Source organism: Labrus bergylta, chromosome 13 (assembly GCF_963930695.1).
Source record: "Labrus bergylta chromosome 13, fLabBer1.1, whole genome shotgun sequence".
NCBI classification, from domain to species: Eukaryota; Metazoa; Chordata; class Actinopteri; order Labriformes; family Labridae; genus Labrus; species Labrus bergylta.
The window spans coordinates 12,625,273-12,647,207 of NC_089207.1; the positions used below are offsets into that span (position 1 = coordinate 12,625,273).

Genomic DNA, 21,935 nt, shown 5'->3' on the forward strand with positions numbered 1-21,935 from the left:
TGACAGGAACACGGCGACTTCACTCAATCACTCAGTCTCCTGTGATAAACGCTGAAGTCTACCGAGCGTTCAGCAGCGAAATGAGATCTCAGACATGTTTTTATCATCATTATCTGATCCCTGAGAGGTGCAGCGTCATAGACATGTCGTCATTTTGCAGCAACCCAAACCGTGCATTTCAGATCAGAGCAAACAGTCGTGATGTGCACAAATGTTATGGGGAGGACAAGAGGATGGATAGAAAGTATGAAAATAGCGGAGGGTTAATTTACTGCACTGTGTGGAGGTAATCTGGTCTTTGTATGCTTGGAGGTTCTCTGCAGAGTGAACAAGACGTTTTTTTAAGTAGCAGCCATAATAAGAGCCGGTCCAATTGTCTTAATGCTGCAGAAATCTGCTTCAAGGCTTTTTTTTTTTTTCATTCACTTTGGCCTAATGTACACCGGACTACTTTACAAAAGGACGAGAAATAATGCTGTCCCATAATTCCTTTCACCGGTCAGATTTAAAGCCGTGCACTTCAATGACGATTTCTCAGTAAAGGCTATCCGTGCAGACACACGGCGTTTTTATAAAGTCTCCTTCAAACCTGTCCTTGGCCTCAAGTATCATCACAGTTCAGCTCAACAGCCATGCTAGCCACATTATTTTGACCACGTTCACCATTTGCTTTTGGTGTATCAGCGACAACAACTTGATCAAATCTATAATCGAACAATTATTAAAAGTGTTTGCAATTCATTTTATTATCCATTTGTTGTATTGTGCGATTATCAAGTCCCTCAATGAGTTGCAAAGCTGCTCATACGTCGGCCGTTTACATCACATGCAGATATGTGAGCGGAGTGTTTTACAGAACTTGAGCCCTGTGTTTAAATGTGCTAAATATGTAACCTTAAAGGGATACTTCACCCGTTGAAACATGAATCTTATGGAAATTGGGTCAAATATGTAGTAGAAATGTGAAATAAATTTTGAAGGTTTCTAGTGATACAAAGCTTAATGCAAATGGGTGAAGTATCGCTTTAGCTTTCACTTATTTCAACTATTAATGTTTATCAAACTCAAACTGTGCCGCACGCCGTGTTGAGGCTCGTTTTGTCCGTAGGTTTTGACATGTTTGCGCCCATCCTGGAGGTAATTTGGCCTAACTTTTGTAGAGAAGGAGGCGCAGATGTGTCGTCCACAGGGATGTGAAGATACCAAATCTTATGATAAAATCCATATAAAGGAGTCCACGGTACGATATTAGTTGCTTTGTTGGACTTCAGGAGCTCCGTACCATTCTCAATTCTCAACACGGGGAAAATGAAATACTTCAACACGACAGATTAAAAGCCGCTGGAGCATCTACATTTTTAAAACAGTCTCTGTACTCCCTCGCAAAAAAACGCTGGTGTGCCATCGACCGGAGCTCAAAGGATGATGGTCTCTGTAGTTCCCACTTCCCTCCGGTCAGCTTCACTGAGGCTGAAACAAAACTGCACTTTGTGCCCAGAAGACCAATTGCTTCATACCGTCACAGGTCCAAAACGGTATCGAGACACTTTTCCTCCCTAGTCGTCCATCTTTTATACGGTCGATGAGTGAAAAGTAAGAAGAAGACGGGGGACGCGGTTTCTCAAGTCGGCCTTACTGTTTTTCTGTTGGAGTGAGGGACATTCGTGCAGACGCTTGAATCTGATATTTAAGACGTTGAGATCGTTAACGGAGGGAGAGTGTGGCGGTTGACTGTTCCCCATCAGCTGCTGCTGGAGAACACCACGTTTGCCATCCGGCCTTTAGCCCTGTGATGCTGCGAGCTAATTGCTGATGGAGGGAAATTAATATAACAGCTTGAGCTTAATTTAATTGAGATTTACGTCCCTTTAACTCGCTCTAAAGACGTGATGCAGAAAATGGCCTGAATAACAAAGCATGAACGAGGCTTAATGAGCCTCCATGAGCAGAGACGGGTTTATGATTCTTAATGTCCTCTAGTCATATTAGATTTTTTGTTTTAATGGTGGACCATCAGATGCCAATTGCACAAATCAATAAGTTAAATCTCCAGAGAAGATAATAAACTGGTGACCATGCAGATTTACTCCACTTTAACGGCTTTGAGGAGTACCAGGAGGCCTCTTTCTCCAGAGTCCAGCACATATAATTATTTTCTTATAAACCCGAGAAGACCAGAGAGCTATTTCTGGCGTCAGGGGTCAACAGGTCACTGACTGTTGGAGCGTTTTCAAGGCTGAGATTGACATCCAAATTATATTATCAGATCAACTGCGTCACAAAAAGCGGGTTAGGGTTAGGGACTGTTTGGTTCAAGAGATTCTTCCAAAGGTACGAAAGTTGGATTCATTAAGGTTCTGTTAATCATTTAACAGTTACGGAAACTTTTAATTACACGTTTAGAGACTCATATTGGGTTTTTAATCTCCCGGAAGTGGAAGCAACTTCTCAAACAGAATACAGTTGAGGATTATTTTAGTCTGTGATTAACTATCAGATAATTTATCAGATTCATTTAAAGGTCACATATTCTGTAAAATCCACTTCACCATGTTTCTGTAACACTAATGTGTGTCCCTAGTCTGTCTACAAGCTCAAAAAGGCCGTTTGGAGATTTTCCCTTCATGACATCACAAAGGGCAGTAACTCCTCCCCCAGGTGGGTGACACTCCCACAGCTAGGTGTTTATTCTGCCCTCTCTGAGTCTGCCTTCTCACCGTAAACAATAAGACATGGAGTGCCAAAGCCCGTGACACTCAAGCCCTTCCAGAGGGGGCGTGGTCAGACACAGCTCAATTACTTTTAAAGGTACAGACGCAGAAACAGCCTGTTCTGAGCAGGGCTGAAATAGAGGGGTTTATAGACATGATCAAATACAGGATCAGAGTGGATTTAGAACAAGAAACTTCACACACATGTTTGCAGGAGCTCTGAGACTTATTTACACTGGTTGAAGAGGAGGAGAATATGTGACCTTTAAACTACAGTTGTCATGGTGATGGTTCTGAAAGATGGGATGACGTGGAGGATGAGGAGTAGCAGAGAGTTTTGCCGGCTGTCTTGAGGCTCTCAATCCTCAACTGATTGAACTATAATATTTCGGTTAGCTTGGACATTACGCTCTAAAAGTCAAGATGAACCTTGACCAAACAGGGTTTAGTGCGGACACCAGAACTTACACACAAGTTGCTTACAAGATGAATATTTACATTTCACTGAACAGTTGGAAACAGAGAGTCTTGTTTGGCATATATCCCTCGGTGTTAAAATCATAAAGCTCGACTGAGGAGCTGAAAGAGCTCGTGCAAAATATCCCTGATACTCTTGAGGCAGTGTGGAGTAATCTGCTGATGCTCACAATGATGAGGATGTCGATTATTTCAACCATTAACTAAATATTGGCTCTCGGGCTGAGGATATAATTACTGAGGACTGAACAAGGTCTGCTTTAATTGCCTGCATGAGTGTGTGTGCGCGTGTTTTGATGGGGTGAGCTGAATAAACAGGGGTGTGTGTGTGTTTGTGTGTGCGAGCATGTGGGCATGAGGTAGCATGTTATGTGTGGTTGCCTGTGTGTTGTCATAGTAATGTGAGCCATGCAGCAGCTAGCCTCGCCCTTTCCCTTCATGACTACCTTTAAAAGATACTCCTTTTTTTAATATGCGGTCAAAGTTGAATCCTCTAAACACACGCAATTCACGACTCGGCCAAAAGGGGGGGGGGGGGACACACCTGTTGTTTGAAGTAACGTTTACACACCAAACTCAGTAAATGAAGGAAGGGGTGGCAGTAGCTGAGTCTATAGGGACTTGGGTTGGGAAAATGAGGAGCGCCGGTTCAAGTCCCAAAAATATGGAAGTTAGTCTGGTAGCTGGACACTTCCTGTGCACTGCCGAGTTCCCTTGAGCAAGGCGCCAAACCCCCAACATGCTCTGGTGCTCTCCCTGTGAAGCAGCCTCACACATCTCTCCACTAAAGCATGTCCACAGGTCCTGTTTGTTCATGTGAGTGTTTCAGTTCTGTGTGTGTAAGAAGCATGTCTCTCAGTGACAGATTGTGAACCAGAATCTCCCCTCAGGGATTGATAAAGTATGTAAAATAAAATTTAAAAAGAAAAACAAACATGGAGGACGATGGACGTCGTCAGCTGGCTGTCCTGCGGGGTGTTCAGTTTTGCAGCAAAAAAAATAGAAAATAAGAAAAACACTACGGATGAGATTCTGGCTGAGAAGACGGATTATGTGCAGATTTTAAAAAATTGCAGCACGAGCTGAGGGAAGAGTTTTCAGAGTACACAACATCCGGTAGGTGACACTTCCTATTCAGCTCGCTCTCGTTGGCTGCAGCTGGTTTTCTGTCGGGGGCAGAATAGCAAACATGTTTGATATTTATGGTTCCAGATCGGGGAGACTCAATCTCAGTCTTTTTTACTATATAGGATTCAAGCAAGGAAAAAAACAGCCTCTGTAAATGGGGTGCAGCAAACTAACCACTAGACCACTGGAGCCCCAAGAGGGAAAAGAGCTATAGAGTGCAAGAAATCTTAGTTATTTTATCAAGCGAACATTTCATTCATTGTGAATGATAAAGGCCGTTGAAGCACTCGACCAGTGACAGACTTTCAAACTAAGATTGAACCTGGATCATTTTTGACTAAAGACTTTTGGTTTTAAGTTTTCCTGCCCTCTTTTGAAGAACTCCCAGAAGCGCTCCTCTTGTCTCTCTTTTTTTCAAACTGCAGATGCTTTTTGAGTTAAATATGACACTGACATGTTTGCATGTAGTGATGTCATTTCTTTAAGTACTATCAAATGCTTCATGTCTCTTAAATCTGTACAACCTGCAGAGGACGTGAATTATGAGTTATGCTCAAAACAGAATTTCTGCAGATGATATAAATTGTTGCCACTTTTCCAGCACACCAAGACTTTGGTGCCAACACTCAGAGTTAGACAGTTATCGATATCCTGACATATTCAGTCAAATCGGAGAGTTTCTGTGGTCTGATTCCCGTCCCAGGCTGCAGCAGCTGATGGTGCCTGTCACTGACATCACCCCCCCCCTTATCTGTCTATCCTTTCATCCATTTCCTCCCCAGCAGCAGTCAAAGGCATCTCTGTTCAGCTGAGTCCTCCAGATGGGGCTCTCTCGGCTGACTCATGCTCAGTGCGGACATCGTGATCCTGACACAAACTCATCGCCTCCCCCCCCGACGTGAAATACGGAGCCGTCATATTATCATCACATGTGAAACGAGCTGAGAAGGTCACACAGCCTGAATCTTTTTCCTCCTCCGTCCGCCCGCCCGCCCGCCCGCCCGTCTTTAACGTCACAAAAAATCCTCCTCCCGTCTCGGCTTGTGTTCGGCTGAGTGACCTCTGAACACACTGACACACAACCTGCGGGGGACAGGTGAGCGGATATGTGCAGGAAATGATACCAAAACATGATCCTCGCTGTGCTCCATCCAGGAGGGTCGCTGACCTGCAACCTGAGCACAGGTGAGGGTGGAAAAGCATGAAGTCACCGCGAAGACCTCTGTCAGTAGGTGAGGGGTCAGGTTCTGGACTTTAGGTCCTACTGTGAGCATCGTTTTCTGAAACCTAATATTTATACTCCTGACAAGTTTCACATCAAGATATTAAGACATTTCCCCTTTTGCCTTGCAGACAGTGTGATTAAAAAAGAATCCATGAGGCCTAAAAGGTAAAAAAAATTAATAATTAATTAATAAAATAAGGGCTTCTAGTTGGCAAGGATCTTGGAATTGGATAAACATCACGATAAAGGAACAACGGTTCAATGTAACGATATTATATCTAACATATTGAATCCTCTATGTCTATTTTTTATGACTTTACTGGAGAGACAGGACAGAGGACGGATTCGGAGAGCTGGAAGACAGAGAGAGTGGGGGGCGAGCAGCCGGAAAGCAGCGACAGGTCGGGTTGGAAGCCGCACTGCCCCCTCTGAGTACATGAGCCTATGTACATGGGCCGTGCAAACTAACCACAAGCGTCACAACCTTTCTGCCTCTTGATGTCTGTTTGTCCCTTGTAATATCTATCTGTCTCACATCTCTAAAGGTTGATAAAGTTGCAGCTCTTTACTACTTTCTGCTACAACATGATTTAAATCGACACAATCTCCTTTATTCTAATGAGCCACAGTATCCTAAAAGTACAAAAACTGCTTGAAAGTTGTGAAATATGCTGTTATAACGCAAACTTTATTATTTCGTACAGAACGGGGCAGACAAAGAGGCGTTGCTCGTTAAGACATGGAGCCATGAAATGACGGTGAAGATGAAGAAGCAGGGACTCTGACCTGAACTCATTTCCTCTCTTTGCCTGCTTCCTTTGACATTTTCTTGACCTCAGGTGAATAGTTCAGAGCCGGAGCGATATGGGATTTCTGGAGTCGATACCGATATCGATGTTGGGGAGGAAAAGAAAATCAGATACAGCAATATCGGCCGATATCTTTCTACAATCCACTGTGTGTTTGATTGTTAGAGATAGAGATACACATTTATCACGTTGATCTCTCAGATGCAGTTATCAAACACTTGTGGTAAAGATTTATAATGAAGACAAGATGGTCACTCAACTGGAAGGTAACGTGTATCACCACTCGACACTCTGGAGAGTGATGATGCTTGTTGTAATCCATATAGCGCCCTCTGCTGGAGACAGAGAACTGCTAGTGTAATACAATGGTACTCACCAGTCAAACTCTTTTTGACTGGTGAATAAATCTAGTGATAGCGGAGCATATCGTAGATAAAATTTGCTGATACCGATAGTGGCTGGATGTGCCGATGTTATCGTTCGGCCAATTTATTGGTCGAGCTCTGTGGCTGAATTTATCGAGCATCTTTGCGAGCCACTAAAGAACTTAATGTCACATTTATTCGTTTATACATACACATGGCTGTTCCCCATACTGAGGGGTCGAGGCGGTCATCATGCAAAGTGTCTGTAAACATGATCTGATCACACACACACAGACACATACACACATCAGCCTGGCTCTCCCCTCAGGAGCACTTTGGTGTTTAGTTTCTCGCCCCGGGGAAACTCTACTGTGCAAAACACTTTCTTTATGATTAGTCAACAACCCAACCCTTCTCCTAACCACATCCTCCTCTCATGTGTGCAAAAACAAAGCGTTATGAACTTCTTTTTTTGCAACACACCTCCACTGCATCTCTCTCTCTCTCTCTCTCTCTCTCTCTCATTAGGTTTATTGGCTAAATTTACAAACTTTCAGCTGCTTGCAATGAACAAATCAAAAAAGCACAATTTACATAGCTCAACACAACTAATAATATCAGTGGTTTCTCTAAGTTCAACACAAAATGCCACTTTTAATGCCTGCTGCAGTCTCAAAATCATTCAATCCCTTTATGACAAGTATCTTTAGTATTTCGTAGAGCACCCTTCTGCTGTTATGACCTGCTGCAAACGTGATGCGTAGCCAGACACCAGCCTTCGGCAGCGTTCCTGAGGAATCTTAGCCCATTCCTCATGGGCGATTTTGCTCCAGTTCTCTAATATTCTTGGGTCTGCGTGCTGCAACTGCCTTCTTCAAGTCCCACCAGAGATTTTCAATGGGGTTCAAGTCAGGCGACTGCGATGGCCACTCCAGAATCTTCCAGGACTTCTTCTGAAACCAAGCCTTGGTGGACTTTGAGGTATGCTTGGGATCATTGTCCTGTTGGAAGGTCCAACGACGACCAAGTTTCAACTTCCTCACTGATGGCATGACGTTTTCTCCTAGAATTTCCTGATATTTTATTAAATCCATCTTTCCCTCTACACGCTGAAGGTTGCCAGTGCCAGAGGAAGCAAAGCAGCCCCAGAGCCTGCTGCCACCATGTCTTGCTGCAGGTCTTTTGCAGTCACTCGAGGGTTTTTGATCACTTGCCTTCTCAGGAATCTGGTGGCAGCCATTGATAGCTTCCTCTTTCTGCCACGTCCAGGTAGTGTAGCCACAGTTCCTTTAGCTTTAAACTTGCGAACTATGCTTCCAACTGTGTCTCTAGGAACATTCAGTGCCTTTGCTATCTTTTTGTATCCTTTTCCTTGTTTGTGCCAGACAATGATTTCTTCTCTTATCTTTTTGGACAATTCTCTTGATTTAGCCATGTTTCTCACATGCAACCAATTGTCACTGCCAACAAACTCCCTGTCAGACCAGGTATTTGATGTGTTTCAAGCACACCTGATGGAACTAATGGAGCCCTTGATTGGTTGCATCAGGTGTGCTTGAAACAACACTCAATTTGTAAATGTGTGCTTTTATGAGGGATTCTATTCAGGGGGTTGGATAATTTTGACACTGCAGTATTCTTTAAAAAGTGGCACTTTGTGTTGAATATGGAGAAACCAATAATAATAATAATTGTCTAAAGCTCTTAAAATTGTCGTTGTTTGGTTTGTTCATTGCAAAGAGCCGAAAGTTTGTAAATTTTGCCAATAAACCTAATTTGCAATGGGGATTGAATAATTTTGATTGCAACTGTATATGACTCAAAATGTCATCACGATAAAAATGTTCATAACAGTCGATATCGAGAATTATCACAATAATTGTCACATCCTTCTTCCAAAGTTAAAGGCTGGCTTTTGCTCCTCAGTTAAAGTTGAAGAGACCACATGGTTCAGTGTGCTTTAATGTCACAAACAGAAGCTCAGTGCACGCTTCTGGAAAACTATTTATGGTTATCGTTTCATCGCCCGGGCCTAGCTGCAGCGAACCTTTAACCACAACGCTGCGGGTGAAGTTCAAAGCTCCACCTGCTGCAGCTCCAGCAGTAAATACTGCTCTCATTTTACAGTCATCAATATACCAGTCAGGACAACAACAGGTGCTTTCATTTTATACAAAAGTGGAGACATCCTGACGGTAAATGAGAAGATTCACCGCACACAAGAGGGCTGAATAACTTATTGCTTTTATTGAAGTACATACTGAAACAACGCGTTTCGCCTACATGGCTTCATCAGGTTTCGTTTTGTTTCAACCTGATGAACACGTGCAGTCAAGACACATAACTTTCTTACAGATGTTTTAAAGTCGTCAGCAGACACACATTCACACACTTTATTTACAACATTTTGCAGAGAACATTTGTAACTTTCTGTTGTTTTCGCGACGTCAATATTTCAAGACAACAATGTTAGTTTTCTTGTTACACTCTCGAGGTCTTTAAGACTCGTCATCATGGGAAAAACCAGCACTGAGATCCTGAGTTAATAAGCTATGAGTCAGTATTGAGAAAACAAAACAAAATGACTCACGGGATCATGGGGAAAACGGCGGGAAAGAACATGTATGGATGAATGTCCTCAAAGGGCTTCCATACATATGTAATGAATGAGTAAATAAGAGCAGATCTGATGAAATTCCTCTACTGTGTACAGGGTGAGTGGCGTATTTGTCTGCAGGAGAATCACTGTCATGGTCACATGAACGCATTTTCCCTACAGAGACTTTGATGGTATCCATGCTAAATGTGATAAAGAGCTGAAAAAGAGCAGAAAAATAAGGAGCTCTGAATGTGAAGCCTCCATACAGCAACAGCAGGGTCAAGTGTAAAAGTCATAGTCAGAGAGTCAAAACTTCTCTTGTTCACCCTGCACAGTTATCCCATCATCTGAGAATGTGGTATGTCTACTTCAGTCAAAGGAGAGAAAAGCGGTGATGAAGGAATTCGAAAATTACGCACGTGACGCGCCTGAAAGGTCTGCAGACGCGTGCCACATGACGCGCTGCTGCCACCCGCGCGTCAAACAAGAGGAGTTGGCCTTGGAGGATCCAGGTCAGGTGTGGAGAGCCCAAATAATCACCAGAAATAAAAAGCCTGCTCACTGTTTTCTACTGAAGCGTCACTTTTTCGATGATTTTCTTTCAGAGATGTGTGACTTGTTGCAACATTTCGCACGAAACCATAAATATCAGTGGAGAGTCAAACCAGTGTTTGTCCATTTGGCACAACATTTCAGCAGTGTGTTACGATCAGGTTTCCTTACCTTGATGATGCTGCTCCGGCGAGGTGCTGCCTTCACCGACTCCAGCAGGATGGTGTCGGTGTCCTGGCCGCCACCGGGGAGTATGACTCCGCTCCGCCGACCTCGGGACGCCCTCGGCGGAATGCAGTCCGGCGCTGCGTCGCTGTCTCCATATCCATCGCGCTCAGACATCGTGAACAACAAGGAGAGAAAAGACACGTGGAGAGGAAAAATAATCAACTCGAGAGGGTGTGACTTGAATGAAGTTTGACTCTGCTGTGTGTTGGTTCCATTTAAAGCAGGAGAAACGGGTTCTCGGTTTCCTGGAGCATCAGCAGCTCTGACAGACGGACTGGAGGAAACTAATCACCCCAATTTGGTTAATGAAGAACAGATTCCCAAAGCGCATCGAGCCGTACTGACTTCAGGCTGGGAGTCTAATCTGAGACTCACAGCTCTTCCCCGCTTCACTGAACGTCTCTGTGCCGAAATCAAAGCTCCGCACGCAGGTATACAGCTGGATGAAACCCGGACTCGTGCGCTCCCCAGATGCGCGCAACAAGTCTTCACCGTTCCCACACTGTGCTGCGAGTCCTCAAGGCGGCTCCCGGTTCAGTTTGTGCACCCAAAACGACAAAACCCTCTGTGTGTGGCGAGAAGCAACGAAAGCGAGGTGGTTAAGGTGCAAGAAAAAGAGCTCTATAAGCAATCCAGCGTTGTGAAGAGGCAACCCGAAACCCTGCTGCTACTCCTCCTCTCCCAAAAACATCGATGTCAAAGTACAGACAGGAGCGAACTTGCGCTGCGTTTGGCGTGAAAGGAAATGAAGATCCGAACATGTGTCCTCACGGAGCGCATTGCTCCGACTGAAAGAACACTCCGCGGTCTTTCTGGCTGTACTCGGAGCAACAAACAGGCGACTTTTGACGAGAATAGGGAACACAATTGACAGTCGCACCGCCTCTAACCCGCCACCCCTCCCTCAGTCCCTCCGGCCGGCTCCTCCCACACGCTGCTCCGGAATCATGAGCGACGCGCGGGGAGGCCAATGCGCGTGGCCGCTGGCAGATTTGGAGGAAATCAGAGACGCTGATAGGAGGAGAGACAAGTCCCAGGAGCTGAGGGAGTCTTCAAATGGCTGGAGAAGCGCATGGAGCAGGAACTGGCAGCACAAGGTGGGTGTGTAATCCTTTATGAGGTAAATGTGCATCACTTCATTTCATTCTCAAATGTGAGTCAGAGCTGCTTTGTTGTTTCTTTCATAATGTACTCAAAATGAGACACACTGGGCTCTATAGTTAGTATATAAGCACATGACTGTTTTGTTAATAAGTTAAGAAAGTGTTCAAGCTAAATTGCCATAAAACAAAATGGATGTTTCAAGCTTCTCAGATTTTCAGATTTGATGTTTTATGTTCATCGTAGTTTTAAAGTCCTCAAAAATGTTCATGTGTTGACTTTTTGGTTAGGCGAGAAAATGTCATTTCTTTCCTGCAAATGATACCTCTGAAAGACTAAACCATTATCTGTATTTAAGTCGATTAGAAAAGTCCCTAAAAAGAGTCTAACGAAAGTGATAGAAGTGATTTTAAAAAACTGCCTTACACAGTGTACCTTGATAGAAGAATGGACGTACCTCTAAACATACAGCGTGTTGACATCCGGTCTGTGAAAAAGAAACCTTGAGAAAAAACATTCACTGTTTCACATTAGGAAGTTTTTCTGTTTAAAATCTAATCTTTAGAATATAACACCGCTATACAAAGACAGAACAGGAGACACTAACAATTGTAGAAAAGGCTCCTTTGCCTGACGCAGAAACTGAAGAGGCTTATTTCTCCATGATGAAAAGGTTCAAGCTCTAAATGGGGGGCACCAGTTTAGCTCAGTCCACGACGCAGAGGACCCAAGTTTGACTTGGACCCTCAGCCTCTCTGAATGGAGCTGACCCTCAAAAATCAAGAAAGCCACCAAGAGAAGTAGACAGATTAGATGGTTTAAAAACAAAATACTTGAGCAAATTCCAGTCCTGGTAAAAATGCTAATATATCAATACTTATCAAAACAATGAACTCGTTAGAGCCCGACCGATTAATCGGCCTGTGGATAATACCGGCCGATTTTATCATATCCAGTGACTATCGGTATCGGCTATTTCATCTCCGATATGCACCGATCTTACTTGATTTATTCACCAGTCACCAATAGCATTTCCTTTGAGTTTCATTGTATTACACTAGCAATTCTCTTTCACCAGCAGAGGGCGCTATATGGATTACAACAATCATCACTCTCCAGAGTGTCGAGCGGTGTTTGAAGACTGTTTTGAGTGATCAACAAATAAATGTGCATATCTACATCTATCTTTGTCTACAGATCGAAGATAGATCTAAGAAAGATATCGGACGATATATCAGTATCATTTTTTATAAATATATATCGGCCCCAAAAATCACATATTGGTCGGTACCTCGTTAATTAATAAACAAAACTCCGATCCAGCAGCTTCAAAAAGATGAAAACATGTTCCGTCAGTGTGCATCAGTATAAAAGCCAAAGTGGCTTTAATTTGAAAATCATCCTCTACATTTGAGGTTCAGTTCATCTGTACGTCAGTGAATTTAAACTACCGGAGATTCATAATTTTTAACAAACAAACAAAATGTTATGTGTGCACTCGGGTTGCTTTTGAGAGTATAAATATCAGTGCTGTTTTGAAAAACACAGATGATGTCATCTCTGTCCGTCTTCATATCCTCTCGTTCTGAGTAAATAAAGATGTCTGGGGTGCACAGCTGACCTCTGACCTCTCCTTATTGTCCAGTGTGGTTGGGTTCAAAGTGACAGAGCGACCTGCGGAGATTGGTGGGTTCTGTAATAAAAATGTGATACATTATTCATCGCTGTGGTCAAATTGGCTTTTCTCTCTCAGGCCCTCTGCCAGCGGGGTCAGAGGTCACGGTCAGAGAGACAGCAGGACCCGGAGAAGGCATGCAGGGATTTAGTGTGTTGCTCAAGGCCACATCAGCCCAGATGATTTGATAATGTACTGCCAACACAACATGCTCACAAAGACAGTGCTGACAAACCAAAGTTTAGAAGGTGTAATGTTTACTGTCATCGCCATCTTTGTTTGGCGTGCTAACTCCACACGCTTGAAGTCAAGGCAGGGTTGGTCATTTCCTCCAGATCCACTTTTTAGGATTCTGGTTGAAATTGTCTTTAGGTCCTGACAGAAATTAATAACTCATGTTCTCTGAAAAAGGAACAAAGAAAATCCATCATCTGTATCAGTTGTAAGCCTGTAAAAACATTGACCAATGTCTGCCACGAGGTACCAATCTGATGAACCAATCAGGCACCTCCCTGTCTCCCTGCTCGCTCTCTACCTCTTGCGTGCTCTAGCCCACACTCAAAGCACGTCACTGATGACTTTAGGAGTTTATACTGTGACTTTACTTCCCGCTGAATGAGACATGAAACGGCATAGTTTCTACACAATGCAGGAGATGAGCTGAGGTCCACTTCTGGAGAGACGGCGCTCATTCATGTAAGTGAGGGGGCGTGGCTTATGAGGGAGCACAGAGGGGAGGGGGTGTGCAGACGGAGCACTGAGGGAATACTACTTTCAAAATCATGCTAGTTTTAGAAAATGACCAACCCTGCCTTTAACACGTGTTCAGCATGATGGGACTAGGTGATGAGGTCGAGCAGGAGTTCATGTTTGGAAACGCTCCTCTAATACACCGTTTTATGAAACATTTTAAATTGTGAAATCAAGTCTTACCAAAAATGTTTGAAATAATAAACGTTTGATCCCGTGAGGCTCAGACGAAGGTGCGTGTGTCTTAAATCCCGGATGAACTTTGACCTCGAGTGGAAAGACTTTGAAGGTAGTCAAGACTTAAACTCTCTGAATCCCCTGAATTATTTTCAGAAGGTGTTCCTGTCTGAGCTGTGTGTGTGTGTGTGTGTGTGTGTGTGTGTGTGTGTGTGTGTGTGTGTGTGTGTGTGTGTGTGTGTGTGTGTGTGTGTGTGTGTGTGTGTGTGTGTGTGTGTGTGTGTGTGACTCACACAGCTGTGGAATGTGGTTAGATGGTGAGGTCCATTAGTACACGGAGCTCAGCAGTAACACCTCTGCGTCAGTATGTGTGAGCTCAGTGTTCATTGGCAGAGAGAGAGAGAGCGTTCGGCGTGGTTGTATTTCCTCACAACGGCCGAAAAGACGAGAATAGAAGGTGAAGACTCTGCGTCATAAAAAACTATGATTTGATATTTATTGAATTGCACACAGAAACTGTACAGGAAGTGCTTTAATTCCAGGATATCTTTATTATTCTGTAGGATTCATCTAGCTCTTCTACTTTCTGTCAAATATTCTTAAACCAAACTTGCTGACACGCCGACACGGTTAAAAACATTTAGCTAATCTTTACAAACCTGGATGTAGAGGCTAAAGGCCCTGACACACAGAGCAAACGGCAAAGAACTAGTGGTGACTAGCGTCGCCTCATGTTGTTGTCTTGGCCGGAAAAAAGTTGCACTTGAACACACCACAAAGACTACAGCCGACGGCCAACCAACATATATGTTCTGTGCATGCGTGAGAGGCGGTAGTCTGTAATCGTCATCCCAAAAAGGGAAACCGGAAGAGGACGAGGAAGAACGCGGCTCAATAAACCGTTGTTGTGATACGAGAAGACAATTTTCTCTCCGCTGTCGCTCATCACTCGTTATATAGGGAATAATAATCAAGAATAATGTCTGAAAAGTGTTGAAATTTCCGAGAAGCGTGCTGAGCAACTGACCAATAACAACAGAGCGGATCGGCAGACCAATCAGAGCAGACTTGGCCCACGTGGGGTCTAACAGTGTGGGCTCAACAGAGTGTAGCTGACGCACTCAGAGCGGAGCAAGGAGGAGCAGTACATGAAAACAGACACTTTTTTCAGACTTTAGCTATTGTGAACGTACAAAAGTAGGTACATAGATTAAATATACGAACCCCATAAAGGGCATAATATGGGCTCTTTAAACAGAATCACAATGTGAACTAAAGAGTGGAGAAGAACACACTGGAGAACAGGAAACATAATGCAGCAGGTTCATTAGAGCACGGAGATGGTAGAGGTGGCGTGCAGACAGTCTATGGTCGTGCAGCGATCACAGGGAATAAACGTCACCACCCCCTCCCACTCGCTCCAGGTGAATTCTCCTGATTATATCCTGCTGCGTTCTCACATCAGCTCACTCTGGTGAAAAATTTGGCTGTTTTGCGTTCACACATGCAGCTCCTCCTGGAAATATCCAGAGTTTTTCCATCAGATTTCTGCAAATGTGAAAGCTCTATTTGTCTGCCAAAATATGGCAGACACTATTTTCTTCAGTGCTGAATTTGAAGTTCCTCTACAGACACTTCAGAGTCCAACACTGTTTGCAGGTCATATTTACACAGTGAAAAAAAGAGGATGTTTGCGTTCACACATGCAGCTCCCCATACGCAGAGTGCACGCCCTCTTGGTCAGTTATTTGCGGCAAATGTATGCAAACTATTGAACTTAAAATGAGAATGATGTGACCTAGCAGCTGAACAGGTTTATAGGTCAGACTAGTTCTTCAATCCCTTCTCTTAGAAAATGTTTCTTAAAGCCTTCTACTTTTGATTGCTCTTCATGGTCATCATGGTGTATTTCTGCAGCCTGACCAGGTTTCTTTCAGGACACTAGTCGAGTTGAAGTAACCTCCATTCAATCTGGAGATACGTTTACTGTTTTCATTCAGGGCTCATCGTTGACATTTAAATGCCAGTTCACCTGGCCGTGCTGCAGAATGACTAAAGTTGTATTTGTGAGGTGACAGTTGGATTAAAATAAACACAGACAAACGTGATGAATGCTTTTATCTTTTTGACCCAAGGCTTGAAAAATCAGCGAAGAGTGAAGGAGGAATGTGAGTCCGACTCCGAGCGTCCCTCTGCTGAAACTCGTGTCTTCATGCTACGCTAACACCCGTGTATGAAAACGCCCACTGCTGTGTGTGTGTGTGTGTGTGTGTTTAAACGTGTCAAATGTTCAGTGCGGTCAGGTGCAGTGCTCTCGGTTGAGTTGGAGACCTTCTCGAAAATCCGTCAGTGCCGTGTAAAAACATTCAAACTGTCCTCGTGTCTCTGCGTTCCTTCACATCTTTATTGGATCACATTAAACATATTAGCGTTTACTGGAACTTTACTCCAGCAGACAGTTGAATCAAACATTCAGTCGTAAAAAACAGGCCGCAGTGATCTGCTTCCCGGGTGGCAGCTCAAGCTTTATCCTTTGTTTACCTGAACATTTAAACAAGCAGAGTGAGAGTTAAAACATGCAGTTATTACGTTACGTCAGGGTTTTAAATCAGCAGTTAAGTGATCATAAAAAGTTTAGTGTCTTTACATGAAGTGCATGATGGATCTTTTTCCTTCTGTGTCTCAACAGTTGGGGATATTTTTTATCACAAATTTGGACAAACTGTTCCTGCATCTGAGTTTGTGCCAGCTGTGGGGATTTCTGTCTTTAAGGATGCAACACGTGGAGCATTTGTTAAGAAGAACGGGTGTGGTGTTGTAACACGATCTTATTGGACGGTGCACTCTGAGTTTTTAAAGTCACTGAATGTTGTTCGGTTTTGACCTTGCAGGAAAGGACGAACCCGGTGCACATTTTTCTGTTGAAGAGATGTTTGAAACACGAGCATGACCTTGTTACAGGGCGCTCAAAACTTGTTCCAAAGTGAACATTTTCAGTAAACCCAGTATTGTCTGGTTATCAGCCAGTGAGGAGTGAAGCAGGAACCAGTTCAGGAGGTGTTGTTCTGGCAAGACAACTAATCCAGTGTCCAATTATCTTGGGTATGCAGATCCGTTTATTCAGACTCTCGTTCGTGACATCATGATTCCAATAATCCACAAATAATAATCAATTAAAACGGAAAACTCAAACTAATCTTTCTGGACCTTCCAACATGCCGACACAGCACTTGGAGCCGTGGCTTCATGCCCAGCACAGGCCAAATTTCACCTAGTGTTTACAGTTGGGATTACATGTAAATGAAGGTTTTAATGCAGAGTTAAATTAAACTGAATTAGATATGCATTTTGGCTCCAACAGACTGTTTGAAGATGTCGATTAAATGTCTTTTCTCAGACCAGATTTCAGCTGGAATTCTGCCTCTGTCACAATATTCTTCTTTCACACATTCACAGGGATTTCCAAGTCACTCCTCATATTGCTACTAAAAGCATTGGGTTTTTGAGCAGTGCATCACAGTCACCAACGAAAAGCGGTGAGAACTTGTTTATATCCTCACTCTGGTACAGATGAAACACGAGGGAGAAAGAAGCACAACCCGAGCTCAGACCTCCTCCCTCTTCAGCAGTGACACTACTCAACACTAGAGGGCGACGTCACCTCATAAATGAGAATGGGCAGGTTCACCCATCGGTCGCTTCAGATATATGAGGATGGACATGTTCAGTGTTTATTACGGGATACAGTATGTCTGAGTTTGGAGACAACCTCGGAGCACTTAACAGGAAATATTTGAACAAAAGCCATCAAAGACTTTCTTCTATTTTTTTTTTGTCTCTTTGCCTGAAATAAATGTTTTACTTTTACTGACACTTATTTTGTCTGGCAGTTTTTGGTCACAAGTTTTTTTTACTTATTAAACAAACAAAGATTTAACAACAAATGCAGGTTTTCTGTTATTATTTACTTTAACAAGGACACATGCGATGAACATTGCTTCGTCTGTAAAATACAAAGTACACTACGAAAACTCAAATCTTACCAAGTGTATTTGTTTAATTTCCAGTCAAAAATATCTCATTATAACATTTTTACTATAAGACATGAACCAGAAAAGTCCAGATAAACATCTAATCGAGAAATAAAAGGAAAGTTCTTGTGATTATTAAAATAGCTTAGGAAAAGGAGGAAGTTATACACGCATCATGTAGGTGCACGGTGAAGAAGAAGATATGATACTCGCTAAAATGCCACAAAAAGTTAAAATTCATCACAAGGTTTCGACCTGAGGAGGGGGGGGGGCTACACACAGATAAATAGATATAGAAAAAAGCCGCCAAACCAGTTTAACAAGTGATTATTTGTCTTGCTGCATTGGCTGCTAATTTCAATTTTGACAGACAATTCAAGAGGTGCACGTCCCGGGTTTGAATCCGACCTGTGGCTAAGATGTGAATTTTTTGGGAATATTTTAATTATTCAAAAAATACAAAATTAATTACAACTTAAAACAAAAACACATTTTAAAAAATAATAAATGAAACAATTTAAAAAAGTGCAGCTTGTGTAACGACAGAAAATCAATCAGCAGATATTTACAGATCGTGCAAAAAAAAAAATCATTCAATCAATTGGAGAAAAGAATCGGCTGATAAATGCAAAATGAAATTGATCATGTGTTGAAAGATTTCCGATATATTTGAGTTCTAAATGAGATCGCTTTAAAATCTACGAGAGTTAAAACAAATTATTTAAGAGATGATGTCATGATTTGAGTTTTAATGTAGAACAGACACAGTCGACTTTTTGTGCATCGATGAGAAAATATTTGAAGTGTTGTAATAAAAGCATTCCTCTAATAAAACGATGACATCATGAATCAGACAGCCAGAGGTCACGGTGAGTGTTTTATGTACTTCTGTATAAACTGTCTTCTTCCTTCCCGTCCCGAACTCTGTGTTTGGTGAAGGAGGCCCCTGGGTTTCCTTCCCAGCGCGTCTGGGTCGGGGTGGAGCTCCTGGAGGATCGTGGTTTCCTGCTGGAGTTATTTTTGAAGCACGCTTTCATCCCAAAACAGCGTCTGAGCGAGCAGAGTGTCTGTTAGCGTTTAGTGACCTCACGTCTGCAGCCACAAACACACAAGCATGCTTCAATGCTCAGTTTCTCTGCAGGCACTGCAGGAAGAACGCAGAGCTTTGACGAGGAAGTTTGAACTCTAGAAGTCAAAGTCTGCATTTGAAATCTTATTTATAGAAACTAGAACAGTGGAGTATCACATTAAAGCTTTATGTCCCTCACGCTCTTCCTTATTCTACAATTCACCTAGCAGAGACTTTAATCCAAAGCGACGAAAACTAGCATGATTTTGACAGTAGCATTCCCTCAGTGCTCCATCTGCACCCGCCCCCTCCCCTCTGTGCTCCCTCATAAGCCACGCCCCCTCACTCACATGCACAAGCACCGTTGCTCCAGAAGTGGACCTCAGCTCATCTCTTGCATTGTGTAGAAACTATGTCGTCTCATGTCTCATTCAGCGGTAAGAGAACTCACAGTATAAACTCCTAAAGTCATCTGTGACGAGCTTTGAGTGTGAGCTAGAGCACGCAAGAGGTAGAGAGCGAGCAGGGACACAGGGAGGTGTGTGATTGGTTCATCAGATTGGTACCTCGTGGCAGACATTTGTTGAAGTTTTTACAGACTTAAAACTGCTACAGATGATGGATTTTCTTTGTTCCTTTTTCAGAGAACATGAGTTATCAATTTCTGTCAGGACCTAAAGACAATTTACACCAAAATCTGAAAAAGTGGATCTGGAGGAAATTACCAACCCTGACTTTAATTAACTTGATTTTTGCAGTTTTGCAACCGGCTGCGTACGTATCAGGCATCTTTCTGTCTTTCTTGGACAGATGTTGAAGTTCATCTTTATTTTTTGTGTCTGCAAATGAATCAACACTAAATGCACAAAGCGGCCTGTAATCTTGAAAACATGCAGCTACTCCAGGTGAGAAGTGGGACTTAAATGCAGGGATTAGCTTTTATTGGAAGCTATACGGTACATGGGTTTGGTATACACCGATCAAACAGAGCTGAAAGTGTCCGTGCTGAAGCTGCAGCACATGTATAACAATGAGATAAATTTACACTCAGACTTGATGTAAACTTACATCTACAGAAAATATGTTTGACGGATCTCCGCTGCTTTCTTTCTTTCTTTTAATAACACCTCTCATCCATCCAGCTGCTTCCTCCTCTTCCTCTCATTCAGCCACACGGCCGTCAGTGCATCATGCGTGACTTATATCAACAGAATAAAGACGTTTATTATCGACTGCCGCCGTTTATTATCATGTAATCATTATTAAACGTAATGTGAAGTGTGTGTCGTATTCCTGAAACAGAGGAAGAACAATTATGTCTAAAATCCTGAACAAAGGGACCAGATGAGCAATTAGGAGAGCCTTGACATGGATCCAAGCGTGTGTGTGTGTGTGTGTGTGTGTGTGTGTGTGTGTGTTTGTTTGTGTTTGACAGGCAGCACCTGGCAGTGTTTTTTTGCATGAGGGTCTGCAGCTGGCGTTACTGGCCCTGAGCCTCAGCTGACTACTTTGACTGTGTGTGAGAGAGTGTGTGTGTGTGTGCGCGTGCGTGTGTGTGTGTGTGTGTGTGCACGCCTATATGTCTGTATTTATGAGGGAAACAGGGCAGCAACACTTACAGATTCCTTTGCAAACTGTTCTGACATTATTCTCTTTCAGATGGCGTGCAGTGTGTGATGGTGGCGGCTGCACTCTCTGTGATAACGGCGAGTTTTCAGTATTTATAACGGTGTGTTGGTCGCACTAGTGTATAAGACGCAGCCATTTTTTTAGGTGAAAAAATAGGTATTAAAAGTTCGTCCTATACACTGAAATTTTGCGGCAGTCTGATTTAATATCATAAAAGTTTGCCTCCTGTAAAGTTGGACATTTTATCATTGAGCTCTATGGGGACTGACTTTCGGAAAATGCCTCTAGTGGACACTCGAGGAGCTTCTGACATTTCCACATTTGATTCATTTTTTTCATGGTGTGATCCATTTGACTTTGGAAGTCGGAAATTCTGAGTTACCGGTCTGAAATATCATCAGGAATTCCCCCCTGAAGTTCATTTAAAAGGGGAGCAGGATGATGATAGGCTGACAATGATGGAGGAAGGAACGCCATGCAATTCTGTTAGATGAGTACCGCTGACGAGACAGCTGATTAGCTAATGACAGCGCCAGAAAATGGCAGCTTGAGAATGGCACGCGGAAATGTGAGAAGAGGGATGAATCAGAGATCGACCCGAGCGTGAAGGAAACCATATTTAGTCTTCCTGACTGGACTTAGGCTCAGGTCATCGAGAAAAAAATGGTCAGAAACCAGTGATGTCAAAATGAAAACGAAACCTTACAGGTAGTTTAAGCGTTGATAAAGTTAACCTGCAGGAAACAGCAACAGGTCCAGGTCTTTCAGAATCTTAAACACTTGGACACTTCTGTGCATCAAGCCATCACTAATGAGGGACTGTAGTCGGAGTGTACTTGGCTGCCTGCTGTTCTTACTTCCTCCACATTGTGCTCGTAATGGTCTTAAGTGGAAACCAGTGAGTGAGAGATGTCAGAGGTCAGCGGTATAAGGGCGTGTGTGTGTGTGTGTGTGTGTGTGTGTGTGTGTGTGTGTGTGGGGGGGGGGGGTCACAGGTCGAGCTCACTGTTTGATGCCACATGGTTCGGGTGTTGTTACTGATTTATGAGATAACCTGAGAACAGACAGGAGGGTTTAACTTACAAGGAACACAAGTGAGGAGAGTAAATCCAGACTGTGCTGATAAACAATCACTGATTGAATTAATATAATGATGTAAGTGAGGAGGAGGAGGGGGGGCAAAGAAGGAGTCCATTGTTTGGGAGACATGATTTTGATTTAGGATTTCCATGCCGTCAGATTGTTTAGAAACACAAAAAGTAAGAAAAAAACAAAAACAAATAAAGCTGGTGTTGTTAAAAGTAAAATAAAATAAATTCTGTATCCACAAAAAGTAACTGCTGGAGAAGGTTTTTCAAGGGACCTGGTTTTATTAAAGGTCCAATCAGTGAGATGTGTAGTGAGTGAAA

General features: G+C 43.1%; 1 protein-coding gene across 1 annotated transcript in view; it reads right to left on the reverse strand.

The window, feature by feature from the left end:
* The window catches only part of plcl1 (phospholipase C like 1), a 77,467-nt gene extending 66,355 nt beyond the window's left edge, over window positions 1-11,112 (reverse strand). The window contains 1 exon segment of the mRNA XM_065962030.1: window positions 10,038-11,112. Coding sequence (XP_065818102.1) covers window positions 10,038-10,208 — 171 coding nt within the window. The 5' untranslated portion in view covers window positions 10,209-11,112.
* Window positions 11,113-21,935: the final 10,823 nt, after the last annotated feature.